We start from the raw sequence: 17,868 nt of genomic DNA, 5'->3' as shown, positions 1-17,868 counted from the left end.
GTTGCAGGGATACAAAGGCAATTTGATAACCAAAATTTAATAGATTAGATTTTTCCTACCAGGCAGCTTGGCATAGAAATCCTACTAGGGAGAGAAAAAGAAGGCAACCTTATGAACTAATCTTGCAGACTTAAAGTATTAGACGCCTGCTATGGCTTAAATCGGCACTTGGATATCAACTTTAAATGATAATGTAACATTAGCTAATACCCAGCAGATTTTTGCTACCATGATCACAAAGTTTTCTCACTGGAAGAGGCCATCTTTTTATCTTCCTCTCTTTCGTTCAATTTTTTTTTAAAGGAAAATGAGTTTGATCCACATTATCCATAAGGACACTTGAAGGGTAATTGACGTGGAATTAAACTGCTACGGAATTGTAAGCCCAGCCCGTAACACTAAACATGCTCATGAATGGCAAAAAGAATTAAGCTACCAACCTTTAAGCTACTATTTATTTATTTATTTAGGCTATGGAAATCATGGCAAACTAACTGAAACGACAGTGATCATACATCACACATCTAAAACGTGGAGTGGTGTTTCTAATCCTGTTTAGTGATTCTAAGAACAGGACTATATAAAGTAACTTTCTTCTGGATGCATTCATCCAGGAACAGAGAGACTGATGGCACATGTTCCTCAATCGTACCAAAAAGTCCAACACATTCTTGCTAAGGCTGGACAAATCCTTTGATTTAACAATGCTTTGATGTAGGATAATTTGATCCTATTTTTACAACCCATCATTGATTCTAGGTTCTCATTTAACCTCCAAAGACATTACATTATTTCAGATTCAAACCAAGAAGAGCAATGCACAGAAGGAATCACCTGTGGCTACATTTTACAATTATATTTCCTTCTCATATTACGGTGATAACTCCTCACAGTCTTACAGGAGATTATATCCATGTAAGCCCCTATGAATTATGACTTACATAAATACAGAAGCTGACAGCGTGGTAGGCCTCTGCCACTCAGCTGAAGTTCCTCTGACTGAGTCGCTGCTGTATACCAGGATGGAGAGGGGAAAGAGCAAGATGCCACTAAAGTTAGCACAGTGCCAACGCGCCTGCAGAACTAATACAGTGCTCCTGCTGGTGCATTTGCACTGCACTGCCTTGCCACTGTCCCTCATCATCATGGTATGCAGTAGTGATTCAGCTGGAGGGAGGTCAGATGAGTGGCACAGCCCCACCATGCTTCCTGCTACTGCATTAATTGTAGGACCCATGCTTTAAGAAAGCAAAAGTCAACCAGTTAGAAGAGTTGGTAAATATAATGGGAAGGACTATCAGTGCACCTAATAAGGCACTGCACGAGACTGAGGTTTTTCAGCAATGCAGATGAAGCTTTACTGTAGGAAAACACATTTATGGTATATACTCCAATCTGGAGTACAGAGAGAGAGAGACAGACAGAGAATGATGGAAAATGACATTCCTATTGGCAATTATTCCAGAGCACAAAGAGAAGAAGCGTTCAGAGTTCTGTGACCCATTTTAGGTAACATGGACTGCTATCTCATTTTGAAGCTGAGGACACACTGCTCCAGCCCTGATTTGCTTCCCTCTTTCCAAATTATTTCTAACTTTATCCTCAAGTTGGGATGTTATCCTCATACAAAAGAGGATAAAGACTTAAACAAAATTCTGAAACCTTTTCTATGTAGAAAAAGACTCACTGACCATTGTAGGCTAGTATCTTAACTGATACCTGAATTATTTTGATGGATCTGGAGATTTCAGCATCCTGCAAAAAAAACAACACTCAACCCAGCTCTGTTTGAAAGAGTATCACCAGATGCACCAAGGCAAGGAGGACCTCTCAAAAAGGCAGTTTCACATCCGGTAGCTGTTTCCACATCAAAGTAACCGATTCACTGCATGTTATACATTCTGCTGAATTTTTTTGCAACATAAATAAATCAGATAGAATATTCACCTCTGTCACTTTCAAAAAACCTGAAAAATCAGCAACCACATTCCCATGAGTCAGCATAGCACCTTTAGGGTTACCTGGAGAATGGAAGAAGAAAAATACATCAAAGGAACACTTAAGAGTTTCCAAAGTTGAATTAAAGGGAAATCCCGTTTCTTTTTCTGGACCAAAGCATAATACGGAGATGAGGAACCTGCAGCATGCCAGATGTTTCTGGACTCTTGCCTTACATCAGCCCCAGCCAGCAGGACCGATGGTCAGGGATGATGGGAGGAGTCCAGCAAAACCTGAAGCACCACAGATTCTCCACCACTGATAAAGCAGAACCACCTCAGTGACCCAAACTGAGCTCTGTGCATACATTTGAAATCCCAGCACAGCTGTAGTTAAATCAGGATTCCCTTCCGTTATGCCTATCATGCAGATGAAATTAGACTTCTGTGAACACTATTGTCATAAACAAGACTGAAGGGAAGATTATAGTCGGTATACAGCAGAGACAACCAGCACCACTGGACTCTCTCAGGAAACTGCCTCTGGATTATCTAGTCTACAGTGAGCCATAAAAGGATGCACATTCTCAGCTGATGTGTTGAGCACTTTAACAATTTAAAATGCTTTAATTGCCCTAGTTTTAAAGAAAGCATACTCATGGAAGGGAGGTGTAAAAAGCCCCACATGTAACCACAAAACGAACCTCCAGGGACCACTAGAAATGGACCTTTTCCATTTCCTGAGGAATACTTTTCTGTCTGGTGTTGAAAGAGGGCACAATAAGCTTTTCCTCCAAGTGACCTCATTTTGAAGTATCATTATAATGAACATGCTTGCTCCTGGACTACCTTGAAAAGCAAGCAGCTTTTAAATGTTTTCAAAGGTTTGTGTGTTATAGCTTTATATATGTCAAACCATTACTTCAGTATTGCTTAAGACACTCACTGGGATTTCTCTAAAGCAATCCATTTGGTTTTTGTGTGAGGAATATGGGAGGCAGCACCATCTTGCCCCTTGACTCAGACAGCAACATGTTTTTGGCCAGAATTTTGTCCATAAGTGACATCTAAATTAGCGGCAATGGATCTATCATTAATTGTTTTAATACAATAACCGTGTTAACTAAAACTGCTTGGCTTGGCTCAACACCTGTAGGGCAAGTCAGAAGTGTATGTGTGTATATGGGAAGAATGTACCCCAAGGTAAAGAACAGGGTTTGGTTCCAAGCCTCTGATTTGGACTGCGTCTCACATCCTAGATAGTCCCTGACTGATGTTTAGACTAGAAATGATAATTATTTTTATTTAAAACACTTAGGGCTATTTTGTATGGCGTACTTCCATTCACAGAAGGCTCTTTGATCCATTGAAGGCTTCAATGAACAGGAGCTATGTTCACAAATTTCCCTTTTCTCCTACAGCCATTGCACCCTCCTTCCTGCTGTCTTGGAGGGTCCCAAGCATATTTAGGCTGCAATTTCTAGTGCTGCCACCTCAACATGGCAGGAAGCAGGAAAAGAAGTCATGTTGAAGGCAAAAATGGTTTCCTGTTAGGAGAAGGAACCTAGCCCTCCCGCTGCCCCAGGCTTGTTCACTCATTCATTCTCTCTCCTCTCACACAGCCACAACTAGATCAGCAGATTCTACTTCCACTTTAGATTGACCCGGAAACTGCAATTAATCCAGAATGCGGCAGCTAGACTGGTGACTGGGAGTGGCCGCCGGGACCACATAACACCAGTCCTGAGAGATCTGCATTGGCTCCCAGTATGTTTCCGAGCACAATCCAAAGTGTTGGTGCTGACCTTTAAAGCCCTAAACAGCCTCGGTCTTGTATACCTGAAGGAGCGTCTCCACCCCCATCGTTCAGCCCGGACACTGAGATCCAGCGCCGAGGGCCTTCTGGTGGTTCCCTCATTGCAAGAAGTGAGGTTACAGGGAAGCAGACAGAGGGCCTTCTTGGTAGTGGCGCCCGCCCTGTGGAACGCCCTCCCTTCAAATGTGAAGGAAATAAGCAGCTATCTTCTTTTTAAAAGACATCTGAAGGCAGCCCTGTTTAGGGAAGTTTTTAATATTTAATGCTGTATTGTTTTTAACACTTGATTGGAAGCCGCCCAGAGTGACTGGGGAAACTCAGCCAGATGAGCGGGGTATAAATAATAAATTATTATTATTATTGTTGTTGTTGTTGTTGTTGTTGTTGTTGTTGTTGTTGTTGTTGTTGTTGTTGTTGTTTAGCATTTAGCATTTAATACTGAAACCTAAAACTGTGCTCTGTCTTAACCATGGCCGGTAAAAACAAACCAGCTTCATAAACTATTCATTATGTTTGTTTATTTTTCTACATTTACAGCCTACCTTTCTTTCATCATGGAATCCAAGCCAGTGTACATGTGGTTCTGTACATGTGGTTCACCCAGCCAGGCACTGACCAGAGCTGTACTTGCTTAGCTTCAGCAAGATGGTTGCATGATTTGCCCTCAGACCAGGAAGCTAAACTATGCCCTGAATCTGGCTTACCTTTGCTAACTACATTTAAGATTAACCACAGAATGTCTGTGTTTGGACAATCTGGAAAGCTGTGCATAATTGCTATGGTGTAGCATTACGTCTGAACTAGACCGGTGTATTGCACAACTCATACAAGAGCAAAAGCATGCTGCGGGAAACATCACACTGACATTGTTAAATGTAAATGTGGATGTGAACAGCAGTACCCGACACCTGGAGCCCTTCCATCAGATCCAGATCAAAACCAGCACACAATCCAAATGCCTAGGGAAAAATTCCATTGCTCAGTTGCCATTCAATTGGGTCAGGAAATGGCGCCAGAGTCTACACACCCTTAGCCTAACACACACTAGGAGCATTTTAAATTCCAAAAACTTAATATGCAAAACACACAGAGTTCTTGTTAAAAGAGATTTTGTCCTACAGTTATAAAATAATTGATCTTTATTGCCACTAGTGACTGTTTCAGCATCTTTGGCAGTAGCTAAAAAGACTCAATCAAGAAGGTTTTTTTTTTAAAAAAAAAAAATTTGTTAGGCTCACAGATTAATATCCCAGTACATTTCCGAGCACAATTCAAAGTGTTGGTGCTGACCTTTAAAGCCCTAAACGGCCTCGGTCCAGTATACCTGGAGTGTCTCCACCTCCATTGTTCTACCCAGACACTGAGGTCCAGCGATGAGGGCCTTCTGGTGGTTCCCTCACTGCGAGAAGCCAAGCTACAGGGAACCTTCTCAGTAGTGGCACCCACCCTGTGGAATGCCATCCCACCAGATGTCAAAGAGAAAAATATCTACCAAACTTTTAGAAGACATCTGAAGGCAGCCCTGTTTAGGGAAGCTTTTAATGTTTAATAGGTTATTGTATTTTAGTGTTTTGTTGGAAGCCGCCCAGATGGGCGGGGTATAAATTTATTATTATTATTATTATTATTATTATTATTATTATTATTATTATTATTAAAAAGTGAATTTCTGAGAAAGTAGAAGAAATGTAAAGATTATTTGTGTTATATTTTATGCCTTGCCTCAAACAAGAAAAACTCAGCTTCTTCAGTCATGGCAATTCATAACTTTTTTTCTTTGGGGGTGGCCGTGTCCAACCTCAACTCTTAAGTATGTCTTGCCACTATAGAATACAGTATCACTTTATCATTTGTCATCTTACTGGAATCAGTTATTCCAACCCTGTCAGAATTAATGTCATAAAAATTAGTAGATAGCTTCTTGGATCACTTGGATGCAACCATTTGGTAATGGCAGGTTTTCAGAAGGGACATTTGGCACAGTTTTGAAAGAACTGTCACAATCATCTTACAATCATCTTGTTTTCTATCAAAGTCAATTCCTAAGAGGGGCTAGTAAGGTTATGGTGGTGGACAATATGCCTGCTTCCTCTGGTTGGAGAGGCTTAAGGAGAAAGATACAAGTAGAGATTTTTTTCAGGGCGGCAGCATTTCATTGTTTCTGTTATCTTTAGTTTTCTAGCGCTTTTTTTTTTTTTTTACTTTGCTGCTGGGTAACACTGGATCCTGACTAAGTTACTCAGGATAAAGCCCATGGATATTGGCAGTGATCTGTTTGTAGTTCTCATTATGTCCTGCTAGAAAATGAAGAGGGATTGGCTACATGGTTAAAATAATCAGAATCCGAAAACAGGAGCTGTTATTTATTTTTTTTACATCAGTGAACATTTCAAGTGATAAGAGACTTTGGCGCATTAGCTGTAATGGTTCAGCTAGGCTGACTTTTATTTTTTTTAATAGTAAACTTAATAAGCAATGTTAAACTAAAACTAATGATATCCCCACTAGTGATATCCTCTGCATACATGTTTCTATTATTTTTCAAAATGCAATGCATAAATTTAAATAACTGACAAAGCAGCAGTCTATCCGTTTCTCATCTGCCAGTGTACTACAATTTGTATAGTAGTATATTTTCATATCCTTTCTGGTATATATGAAATACGTTTCAAAATATATACATAACTTAAATTTACATACATCTGATATCTATTTACATATTATTTTAATGGAATCAAAATGCTTTTCTGTACAATGTCACCATTATTAAGGCCCAAGGAAAACTGTTGCAAACCTGGTAAAGTTTACCTGTAGTGCCACTAGTAAAACAGACTATTGATAGATCTTCTGGTCGAGGAGGCTAGAAAAGTCATGGAAGAAAAAGAAATGTCTTAGTTTATTTATTTTACTTATTTATATGATTTACACCCCAGCCTTCCTTCTCAAGGAGAGCAGGGAGCTCCTTGTACATTGCTTATCCATTTTTAACCTTACAGTGCAGGTTTGAGAGAAATTATTACGCTTTCCCACTGTGTGAATTCCTTGTCCCTCCGGCCAAAGTATTTTGCTCCAAGCATACGAAGCAGATGACTTTCTTTGAATAACTTGCCATGCAGAAGTGCTGGGCTACAATCATATGCACACTTAGCTAAGTCCCACGGGATGCAATGAGACTTACCTCTGAGTAAGAGATTGTACTCAGGGCTGGCCCATGATATTTAGCCACTTGAGGGAAATCATAAATTGGTGCCCTCAGCTCCCTCCTCCTCTGTCACCTGAGGCAACTGGAAGTGGTGCAGGGAAGCCCCAGCACACTGAGGGTGTCAAGGGAGGAAAAAGTAGAGTCTGGAGAGGAGCAGGTAGTGGCAGAGGGACCTTCGCCCTCAGGGGCAACTGGGATGGCAGTAACTCCTAACTGCAGCCGGAGGAGGAGCAGAAAAGGTATGTGAAGAATCTGCTGCCAGCCTGCGGCCTCAGCACAGCTAATTAACAAGTCAATCCTGTTTGTACTGTTAGTTTAAGTGATTCCCAGCCTTCTAGCAGCTCTGGTGCTGCTGTCTGAACTTAGGTAGTTGGGTAGTAGGTGCCCAGCACAGTCATTTTCTCAGAGTTTACTGCTTTTTTTTCTCAGCTGATACTTCATGTGAGAAAAATTCAGAATTTTTAATTTCTGCCTCACAGTGGATCACTTTGTAGTCTTTGATCATATTGAATGTTTAAGCACTCAATTTGTTTACCCAGGGTGCTTTGTAATGAAGGGGCCTTTGTAATAACTGTTTCAGTGGCCACCTCTAGCATGTCGTTTGGCTAGGCACTTATCTGTACTAGACTATATTTACCAAGTGTCATACCTCCTCCTCCAAAGCAAATTTCCCTTCCCCATCTTACTCCCATTTTACTTATCTCATGCCTTGTCCATTAAGCTGAAATATTCCCCCAAAAAAGAAAAAAGGGACCCAGGGGCACAACTTCTAATACACAGCAAGAAACGTGGCCAATTGTGCTTTTCACAAGTAACTTGGATTCCATTTAAAACCACATGGTACTTAAATATGAGAATCATCTACAAAGACCCCTGCACCAGCTTTCATTAAAACAAATGGGCCATGCACAAGGACAGAGACAGGCTGTTCTGCAGCTTTCATTCATTTCAGTTATGCTTGCACAGGAGACATTTGTGGTAAATTGTGCTCATTGTTTATGAGGAAATGTTCAGTGTGGAATAAAAGGGATTATACTCACTACAGGGGCACGCCAACTTTCTCGACCACAGTCCTGAAAGGATTTAATAAAAAGGAGAACAATTTAATATATGTGGATTGGCCAAAGGCCTTTCCCTGCAGCAGGAAGGTGGCTAACCTGGTGCCCTTTAGATGTTGCTGGAATATCATCCTTGACCATTGGCCATGCTGGCTGGGGGTCCCAACATCATCTGGAAGGCCAGAGGTTAGCCACCCATGCTATAGCCTGTGGATTGGCCCACTTTCTTGAGTCACCAGGGCTACGCTTTCTGCAGATGCCTTTCTGCAGTGTGCCTCTCATCTGCTTGTGTCATGTTGTAATATCAGATGGCGACAAATAAGAGGAAAAACTGTTTGCACAATGAAAAGCATAGACATAAAAAATAATCACCTCTTATTATTATTACTTTGGCCATCTTTGATTGTCCATCAGTGCATTTTATACTTGTGCTAGTCTTGACAAGTCTTCACACACACACACACACACACACACACACACACACACACACAAACACACACACACACACACACTATGATGGCATATCACATAACTTTAATTTGTTATAATTCTGTAGAACTGCTGCTTAACTGCATAAACAGTGTAACGTGAGATCAGTTAAACAGTGCATAAGAACCTTACCTCTACTTCCTGCATAGCCTGGATTTGAACTCCACACTTTTGCCCTCTTTCTTTAAGATCCTTCTCAAAAGGGTCCATCAAAATAATGAATTTCAAGCCCGGAGTTTGTTTTTTCTCTACATTTTCTAAGAGGACTCTGGCTTTTTCGGGCTTATCACAAACTACTATAGAAATATCAGCTAAACACACAAAGAAACAAACAGAAAATAAGTTTGAAAAAATTGCAGTGCAGTGTCAACACATTTCTCTTTTTAAAAAATCATAATCCGCCCTCCATTGAAATTTGTCACTGACCACTATACAAAGAGATATAGGAATGCAGAGGAGCCTTTTCTGTGGTGGCCTCCCATCTGTGAAATGCCCTCCCACCCTTTACAGGAAGAATCAGGACCAACATTGTTATCATTTCAATGCACAGCTTAAGGTTTATTCATTTGCCAATGCATTTTAAGAGCTTTATGTTGATTCACCTACTCTGGTGTTTAACTGACTTTTTTGTTCATTGGTGCATTTTAGTATGTTGCTTATTTTATTATTTGGTTGGCTGGCTTTTATTTAATAGGTGATGTCCAACTGAGTCATATTCACAATAGAACACTGAAATCAATCGTCTTAAGTGGATGGATTTTTTTGTAGTATGACCAGCACCAAATATCAGCCTATGTTTTGTACTTTACCCGGGTCGATACAGGGGAATAGCTCAAATAAACAAATACACCAATTCCTTAATTTAACAGCTCTTGCTTTTCCAGGCTCATCAACCACCCTTGCTTTCTTCTGTGGATCTTGATTTCAATATTTTAAAATTTTAGTTTTCAACTTGTTCTCCTAGTTTTCAACTTGTTCTTCATCTTCTGGCCTGACTCTCCCCGTGGCTGAAAGTGCCCTACTTTATAAATGTCATGAGCCATTTTGGGGTCTTTGGGCAAAAAGCAGGATACAAAATAACACACACTCTCTCACACATTTTATGACAGTTTTCCTTTGGAAATACTGGTATACGCCTTCAGTTGTTTTAGTGTTTAAAAAGAAAGGGAGCAGAGAGATTGATCTTTTCTGATGGGAAATGATTGTTGCCAGAAAAAAAGCCAAAACGCAAAATGAAAGTGCAGGTGTTCTGGTACCATATTGCCAGTGGATGACTGCTGAAATGAACTAGTGTTACCCTGGAACTCCAAAAAGGAAACCTGTTAGACTCTGTTGACACTAGTGCTTAATGTTCAAATTCTACCTTGGGTATCTTCTGAAGTGCATTCAAAGGTATGAATTTGACAGGTTAGGTCTGATTGCCCTGCTGAAATTTTAATAGTTTTTTTTTTTTTTTTTTGTAGGGAATGAGGATTTGGTAAAGGATCTTAAAAAGATGCAGTATTTGAATATTAACACTAAAAGGTAAAGGTAAAGGGACCCCTGACTGTTAGGTCCAGTCGTGACCGACTCTGGGGTTGCAGTGCTCATCTCGCTTTATTGGCCAAGGGAGCCGGCGTACAGCTTCCGGGTCATGTGGCCAACATGACTAAGCCACTTCTGGCGAACCAGAGCACCACATGGAAACGCCGTTTACCTTCGCGTCAGAGCGGTACCTATCTATCTACTTGCACTTTGACGTGCTTTCGAACTGGTAGGTTGGCAGGAGCAGGGACCGAGGAATGGGAGCTCACCCCATAGCAGGGATTCAAACCGCCGACCTTCTGATAAGCAAGTCCTAGGCTCTGTGGTTTAACCCACAGTGCCACCCACATCCCATTAACACTAAAAGTACCTATTAAGTATCACAATGTTGATATTGGCTTGACAACCTACACAATAAAACACACAGTCAACCAAACTGCCCTAGGGTAGCTTGGTTGGCTATATCATCCTGCCAAGGAGTACCATTATATATCAGTCGTGTGATAAAACAACCACCTGTAACCACCCAGTCAGTCTTTTGTGTGTGTGCAAGACCTTCTGTTTTCCTCTTTTAACATTTCACTAGAAAGTGAGGATTCAGAAGTGAAGCGATTCTTATTGGTGAAATAATGCTCCCTTTGAACAGCCAAAACGGTTGCTGTTTTACATAGCAAAAATAGCTTTCTATGAAGCTATTTACTCACAATGAATCTACATTTCTTTTTACCTGTGTTGATAATATAACGAATGGCTCCAGGGCCTAACGTATCATACAGGGGAACCACAACCATGGAATAGGTATAGCAAGCCAGCTCAGAAATGATCCACTGGAAGGAGATTATGAAAGGTATAAGTTACAGTTTGCAATAAGTATGAATAAAATGTGAAGTTGGAGATAAGGCTCTGGTTTTCTTGAAGCTCACCTCTGGCCGGTTTTGTGCAAAAACCCCAATAAACTGACTTGCTGATGGTTTGCACCCCTTTTGGAGTAAACCTGATCCCAATGCTTCTGCTCTTTCGGCAACCTGAAAGTAAAAGAAAACACTTAAGTAGAATTAACAGAGGATCATCTTGCACACTGCATTAGGCAAATCCAATGATATTCTTAACAGGGATTTTGTGTTTGTCTGTTCACAAACAGCTCTTATAGTGTATGGGCACTTCCAAAGAGTTGTTTAGGTAAAGGGAAAGGGACCCCTGACCGTTAGGTCCAGTCGCAGACAGTTGTTTACTGTGAACCAAAGAAGAATGGCAACTTAAGTTGACAGAATATGCACAACTTGCAGACTTAACATACAGAATAAGAGAACAAGAAGAACATGTATTTAAAGAAGGTTGGAAAACATTTATTGAATATATGGGAAATAACTGTGTACAGCTGAAAACACTGGCAGCATTAAGATAAATTAAACAGTGTAAATAACTTTTGATGGATGCAATAATGGAATACTGATTGGTATAGTTTTTGTAAAATATTCAGGGATTTATGATATCTAAAATGAACACACACACACACACACACACACACACACACACACATATATATGAGTTGTTTACTGTGAATTTGGTGGTTCTCATGCATGGAAGTTTTGTGCAGTATCCACACAACATCATATTCATCAAAATGCTGTCCCATATTGTTTTCCCATTAAATAATTTGATTTTAACCTCCCTCCCTTCAGAAATAGTAAATCCAGATGTCAGGGAACTGCCATCAGCTCGGTGGCGAGAGGTGGAAGGGCAGTTGGGTTACAGGGAGCCTCCGAAGATCGTGCAAAGCAGCTCTTTCCTCTGGCGAGGAGGGAAGCCCCACCTCCAGTGGGGAAGTGATGCAGGGCTCGGAAGATGCTAGAAAGAGCCGCAACACCGGGCCTGAGCAAAGTGGGGGGGGGGAGGCAGGTCCCCCTTTGCCCACGCCCTCTCTGCGTAGTCGGTTTACGCACAGAGAGGGGAGGCGCAGGATGGGGGTCAAAAGACTGTTATGCTGGGGAAAGTTTAAGGATCGCTCACTCCCAGATTCTGCTAGCGAGTGAGCAGACATGGACTTGAGACACTCTGCACTGTAAATGTTTTGTACAGATAATAAAGCCTTGAAAAGACCAGTGGGAGTCTTGCCTTTTCGCTCTCGAGCAACCACACCGGCAGACACACATAACACCAGATAAAATTGGAAAGGAGATATGGGATCTTAATGAGGACAACATCATATGGACACTACAGAAACCTTCCATATGTGAGCTCTACTAAGTTCACAACAAACTGCTGCGTGGAAGGAACACATATTCCACAAGAGCAATAATTCAAAAACCCTCTTCTAATGTTGTTGTTCTATTAAGAAAAATATAACATGAACCTCACCTCTTTATAGGTCAACCACTGGTAAGGCTGTTTTGGTTTCCTGAATCCTAAGCAGGGGCCATTTTCTAAAGAAAAACAGATGAAATGAGCTATAAGAACCATAATTCTTTCCCAAAAAGATGGTTAATAATGCACTTCCTGACAGCCTGAGTGCTCCTCAGGACAGCATGCCTAAAAATAAACCATTGTTATTATCAAGGTCAGGGTGTATGTCAGCAATCCAGGAGTTCATACAGAGAACCATCAAATGCAAACAGAAGCTATCTTGCCTAATGGAATATTGCATTCTGTAAGTTCCCTCAAGGACCATTCAGTGTTCTCATTTAGAAATGAGAAGGTGACTGTGACATTAAGCACCTCCACTGCCTTATTAATATATCTAGACTCTAGAGGGCTGCATCATCATTATCTGATTGATACTTCCATTCTAAATGTCACCTCCCATTGGTTCAGTTTGCTTTGGCAGAAGGGAAAATAAGAAAAACCTCCATCTAACAAGAACAAAATACTGCATATTTTTCAGGAGGGGTGGAAGGGTGTGATTATAACATCAGATTTATCCTAAAGGTTAGTAGAATTGTTATAGCATGATTTTAGCTCCTCCTGGAATTAGCGATATTATCTCTTTTGCTTCAGAACAGAGTAATTTATACTCTGATTACTGTTGACCCAAAGAGGGGCTGCCAGAAAGCGCGCGCACACAGTTAATACTGCTAGATGCTGAAGCTGTTTGAACCAATGTGCAAGGGTTGCAAAATCAATTACAGTGAACAATTTGGACCACCACCTCGTTTTCTAGATCCCAAACTGCTTCCAGCCCATTGCAGTTTCCAATCTTGGTCAACATCAAAGTTCAGTTCACAACTGGCCTCTTACAGAAACTGAGCCAACAGCCCCCTGTGGGTCTAGTAGGAAGTTTAGGCGAGAAGATGAACATTATGATCTACAAGTCCACATTAACACTTCCAAATACTTACCAGAGATATTAAAACCCCTTCTAAAAACCTCATACATGGTCCTTGCATCATCATAGTAGTGGGTTAGCAGTTGGGAGCTGTCGCCTATTACAGATCTCCGTGCACCATCCCAGCCCTACAGTGAAACAACACAGACAATGGGAGATCAGGAGTTTGGCCCTTAGAGTCACATTCCAGTTACTCAGACAAAGTTCTTAAAGCCACTGAAGTGCAGACTCTGAGACAGTATAAAGAAAGCTATGCCAAACACTCCTTAATCTCCAATGCAAACAGACATGCAGCCTACACCTACATATAGCTTCATTTGCTCACATTGATCTCTTCTTGTCCCTGGTTTCTCCACCACCACCCTTCTCACGTCTTTCTGGCAAGACTGTCAAGATCCTAAAGAATGTGAGGGTTGACATGCCTGGCTACGTCCCTTTTGTCAATTTACAGTAGCACTATTTGGGCGTTTAGCTGTGCTCATGTGTAAGCAATCACACAATGCGGAATGGGGAGGACACTAAGCCCCTCCTCTCTAGCATGTCATCTCTGTTCTACGAACAACTCTTCCAAGAGTTGCAAAAGTCTGTAGCACGGAGTTTCCTCTTTTCACGTAGGCCGCCTGCTTGATTTAAAACCCAGATTGTGCAACTGCTTACACATGCGGATGCTTGGATTGTGCTACAGAATAAATAGTGGCAGCATGATCGCTCAAAGGCCAAATAGCATACAAGCATGCGCTTTCAGGAGCCTCAGCCTGTAGGAGAGCATGTGCGTGGATAGATATATCAATCTGCGTTACCTTCAAAGCAACATGTTACGGTGCAGTGAAAGCATAATTGCTTGCTAAAAGTTTCTATTTATGCTTCGTTTATGCATAACATTACAGAACATTCCAAGCCTGCAATTTTGCCGTATTGATTTTTCTGAATCCTTGTTTTGTACAATGTGCTTTCAAAATACTCTTACCGCTGGCTGCAGAAATGCTCCCTGTGGACACTTGCATGGAATTAAATGTATATTTCATGAGTCTTGCTGCATCATTCATGTTACTCACAAAGAAGTCAACTGGAGGGGGGGAATACTGTTCTATACACAGCTGTGTGCCTCAACCTTCAAAACAGTTGCTTTCCCCCTACTCACCTTTGACAGTGTCTCTTTATGTAGTTGAACACTGGCACAATGTGAATTTTGTGGCCTACTATCTCATTTCTAATGTAGTGGGAACATTTTAATTGTCTCCTTATTTTATACATCAAAGAGTAGCCTAAAGTTTAAATCAAAATTTTCCTGAACTTTCCTATTTCAAATAAAATGAATAAATCCACTGATCAGCCTGGACATTATTATTATTATTATTATTATTATTATTATTATTATTAGGTCATCCTTATCCAGATTGGTTGAAGAAAATACCTGGTTTAGGTATGGCTGATCCTTGTGATTAGTGGACTTGAAAAAAACTAGATCTCATCATTACAGTTCAGAGACAATGTATTCTTAATTATTCCTCTGTGTTGACTTCTGCCCCTTCAGTATTTTCATTCTGAATTCCTTTCTCCGATTGGTCTTTCTAGGCTTACTGCATGGTTGCTTGGTGATTTCTTAGAGTAGGGGGAAAAGCTTCATGTATCACTGGTTGAGCAGTCCATTTGCCTCAGCAATCCCTCATAAGCCCATGTGATAAAACCACTTCAACATCCACCATGCCCAAGTAGTTTGTTTTCAGCTGTCTCAAAATTATATATTTGGATAACACTAGGTAACCCCAAAAGCATAAAGGATTAGAGTGCACAATTACCATAGGTAAGTTTTTGTAAGGACTTTAAAAATAAAATAATAATGAGGAGTTTTTGAGTACCATAACAGGAATCTCAATAGTATAATTACCTTGCTTTGTCTAGTCTTTTACAAATATGTCTCCAAGGATTAAAAGCATGTTACAAACAAGAACAATGGCAAGGGGATTGTATTGCATCATTCATTTTTCAGAAAGCAAACATGTAAATATTTCATTAATATTTAGGCAGCTAGATATCCCATGTTTTATCATTTTCGGTGAAGGTCAGCACAAAAAAACACTTTGCTCCACAGAACTGGAATTCAGTCCAGCAAGTGCTTTCTTGAAAGTGCTTGTTCATCACAAACAAACATATTTTAAAAAATAAGATGATATAGTAATACCAAGCTAATGAAATATTCAGTAATTATTTGGATCAAGGCATTTTTGCTGCAGAAACAAATATGTGGTTGAGAGGCGCACATGGCAGTAATCTGCAGACAAGCAGGTCATACTAAGTTTGTTCTGATATATATCTCAACTTTGGAGTGACCTTGGCTCTGTTCTTGTATCTCCAACTGAACTACTCAATTCTACACAGTCCAATGTTTCATGGGATCAGTTTAAGTTTATACAACTGAGGATGTGGACAAGGTCCCTCTTGGTTTAGCAGAGGGGATTTGATTGGATGATTGGTTGGGTCCAGACCGTGGGTTAACACTATGTGGTGTGAGAGGGTGGTCCCTATTGCCTTAAAAGAGGTGATTGGACCTTGACACAAATCAGGCGAGGATCCAACATGGCGGCGAAGGTAGTTACTAAGTAATTTCGCTTATCCTTATCAAAGTTTTAAGTGGTTTTCAGCGGTTTTTATCCTCCCTTGTTTTTATCCGTGAGTTTTAATGATCTACTGGCTGTGCTGGCTGTCTTTTAATATCCCGCCACTTGCGTTATCTTTGTTCTCTTTTTATCTGGGTTACTCCGACACCCCGGACTCGCTGCCACAGCTGCCTTAAAAGAGGTGATATTGCGCCCACTCCTAAAGAAGCCAGCCCTGGATCCATTGGCTTGGACAAACTACCAACCAGTTGCAAATACCTACCCCTAGGGGCAGCTACAGGCATTTGTGGATTATATGGATTATCTAGTCCCATTTCAATTTGCATTCAGGCCAGGCTATGATATCAAGCAGGCCATGGCCATCCTGTTGGGTGATCTTTACCAAAGGAGAAAGGAGAGGAGGGCAACTTTACTTCTGTTTCTCAATCTGCCTGTGGCTTTTAATACAGTCAACCATGATATCCCCCTGGGCAGGCTCCATGGGATGGGCATAGTGAGACATCCAGTGCTTCTACAGCTATCTTAAGTAGCCAAGTCCAGACAGTAAGATGAAGAGAAGGTTTTTTGCACCCTTGGCAGTTATGCTATAGGGTGCCACAGGGCGCTATTTTATCCCCAGGGAATTGACGCAAAGCCTTTGGGAGCAGTCATGATGAATATTGATTCAAATTGCAATCGGTATGCTGATGACACTCTTTATTTCTCCATAATATCTGTCAGGTGACTTCCAAGATTGCACTGCTGCAATGCACTCTGGTAGTGGCTGCCTGTGGCAGAGCTGGGCTGAGAGATACTTTTGCTCAATCCGACTCATCCTCCCCTCCCCATCCTGACACAAGGTGGATTGAATTGCTCTGTAATCTAATATCTCACACTGACCAATACATTTAGAAATATTCATCCCTTAACACACCCACTACAACTCACTCACAAAGTCTTTGAGCAGAATCCATGTACTTTTGGAAAATATAAAGTCACTATTAGTATCCAGAGGAAAACTCAAAAACCACTTTGGGCAAGCCATTCTGTTAAAATCAATTGTACTGCCACAACGTTTAAGATTGCTGCCTATGAATATTGTAAAAAATCAATAATGTAAGAGCCATGCTGCCTACTAATGAAAAAAGCACAGCAAAAACACAGCAACAACTTTTCATAAAGTCCAACTCTCATTCTTTGTAAAGAGCATAAAGACTCACCTCAACTTCTTCTGATTGCATCAGGAGGTCACATGGTGGTTTCACTGCTTTTGGCCGGCTGGCCAACCAGTAAGCAACAACAGCTGCAAAGGCACCAATGCCAACCAAGGTAGCAGCCGGCAAACTTCGGAAAAACTGACTGAAGTCTTCAAACTCTGGAAGCCGCAGGTTCCTGAGGATCTCTTGCGCTTGCATCTTTTCAAAGATTGAAATGGCAACTTCTGCAGAACCCAATGGAGAAACAATGAATTAGTTCACAGCAGGGTCAAAAGACAGAGGACCCCCAAAGGTGGGATTTTTTAGGACCATACAACACCAATCTTAAAGGATCTTCCCAGGCTCTCAGTACATTTCCGAGAACAATTCAAAGTGTTGGTGCTGACCTTTGAAGCCCTAAACTGCCTCGGCCCAGTATACCTGAAGGAGCATCTCCACCTCTATCATTCAGGCCAGACATGGAGATCCTCCTCCGAGGGTCTTTTGCTGGTTCCATCACCGTGAGAAATGAAGTTACAGGGAACCAGGCAGAAGGCCTTCTCGTTAGTGATGCCTCCACGTGGAACGCTTTCCCTTCAGATGTCAAGGCCATTGTCAGGGAACTGCCATCAGAGCCAGAGGCGGAGGGAAGGCTCCAGAGGGATGCCGGAGAGGGTCCCAGTAGGGAGAGAGGCAGCCCATCCGCTGGGGAAGGAAATCAGCGTAG

At 41.3% G+C, this 17,868-nt stretch overlaps 1 protein-coding gene across 12 annotated transcripts in view; it reads right to left on the bottom strand.

Moving 5' to 3' along the window:
- The window catches only part of ACSL6 (acyl-CoA synthetase long chain family member 6), a 77,445-nt gene that overhangs the window by 19,061 nt on the left and 40,516 nt on the right, over window positions 1-17,868 (bottom strand). For all 12 annotated transcript variants that reach the window (XM_079968106.1, XM_079968114.1, XM_079968113.1 and 9 more), the window contains 9 exons: window positions 17,166-17,386; window positions 13,362-13,476; window positions 12,385-12,449; window positions 10,950-11,051; window positions 10,754-10,853; window positions 8,635-8,813; window positions 7,996-8,028; window positions 6,562-6,613; window positions 1,948-2,021 (listed from right to left, as the gene is read on the bottom strand). In XM_079968106.1, coding sequence (XP_079824232.1) covers window positions 1,948-2,021; window positions 6,562-6,613; window positions 7,996-8,028; window positions 8,635-8,813; window positions 10,754-10,853; window positions 10,950-11,051; window positions 12,385-12,449; window positions 13,362-13,476; window positions 17,166-17,386 — 941 coding nt within the window. The remainder of the gene's footprint in view (window positions 1-1,947; window positions 2,022-6,561; window positions 6,614-7,995; window positions 8,029-8,634; window positions 8,814-10,753; window positions 10,854-10,949; window positions 11,052-12,384; window positions 12,450-13,361; window positions 13,477-17,165; window positions 17,387-17,868) is intronic.

The sequence above is a fragment of the Podarcis cretensis genome (assembly GCF_951804945.1).
Source record: "Podarcis cretensis genome assembly, chromosome: 2".
Taxonomy (NCBI): Eukaryota; Metazoa; Chordata; class Lepidosauria; order Squamata; family Lacertidae; genus Podarcis; species Podarcis cretensis.
Note: the sequence above shows the minus strand (reverse complement) of the source record. Positions and strands in the feature narration are given on the sequence as shown.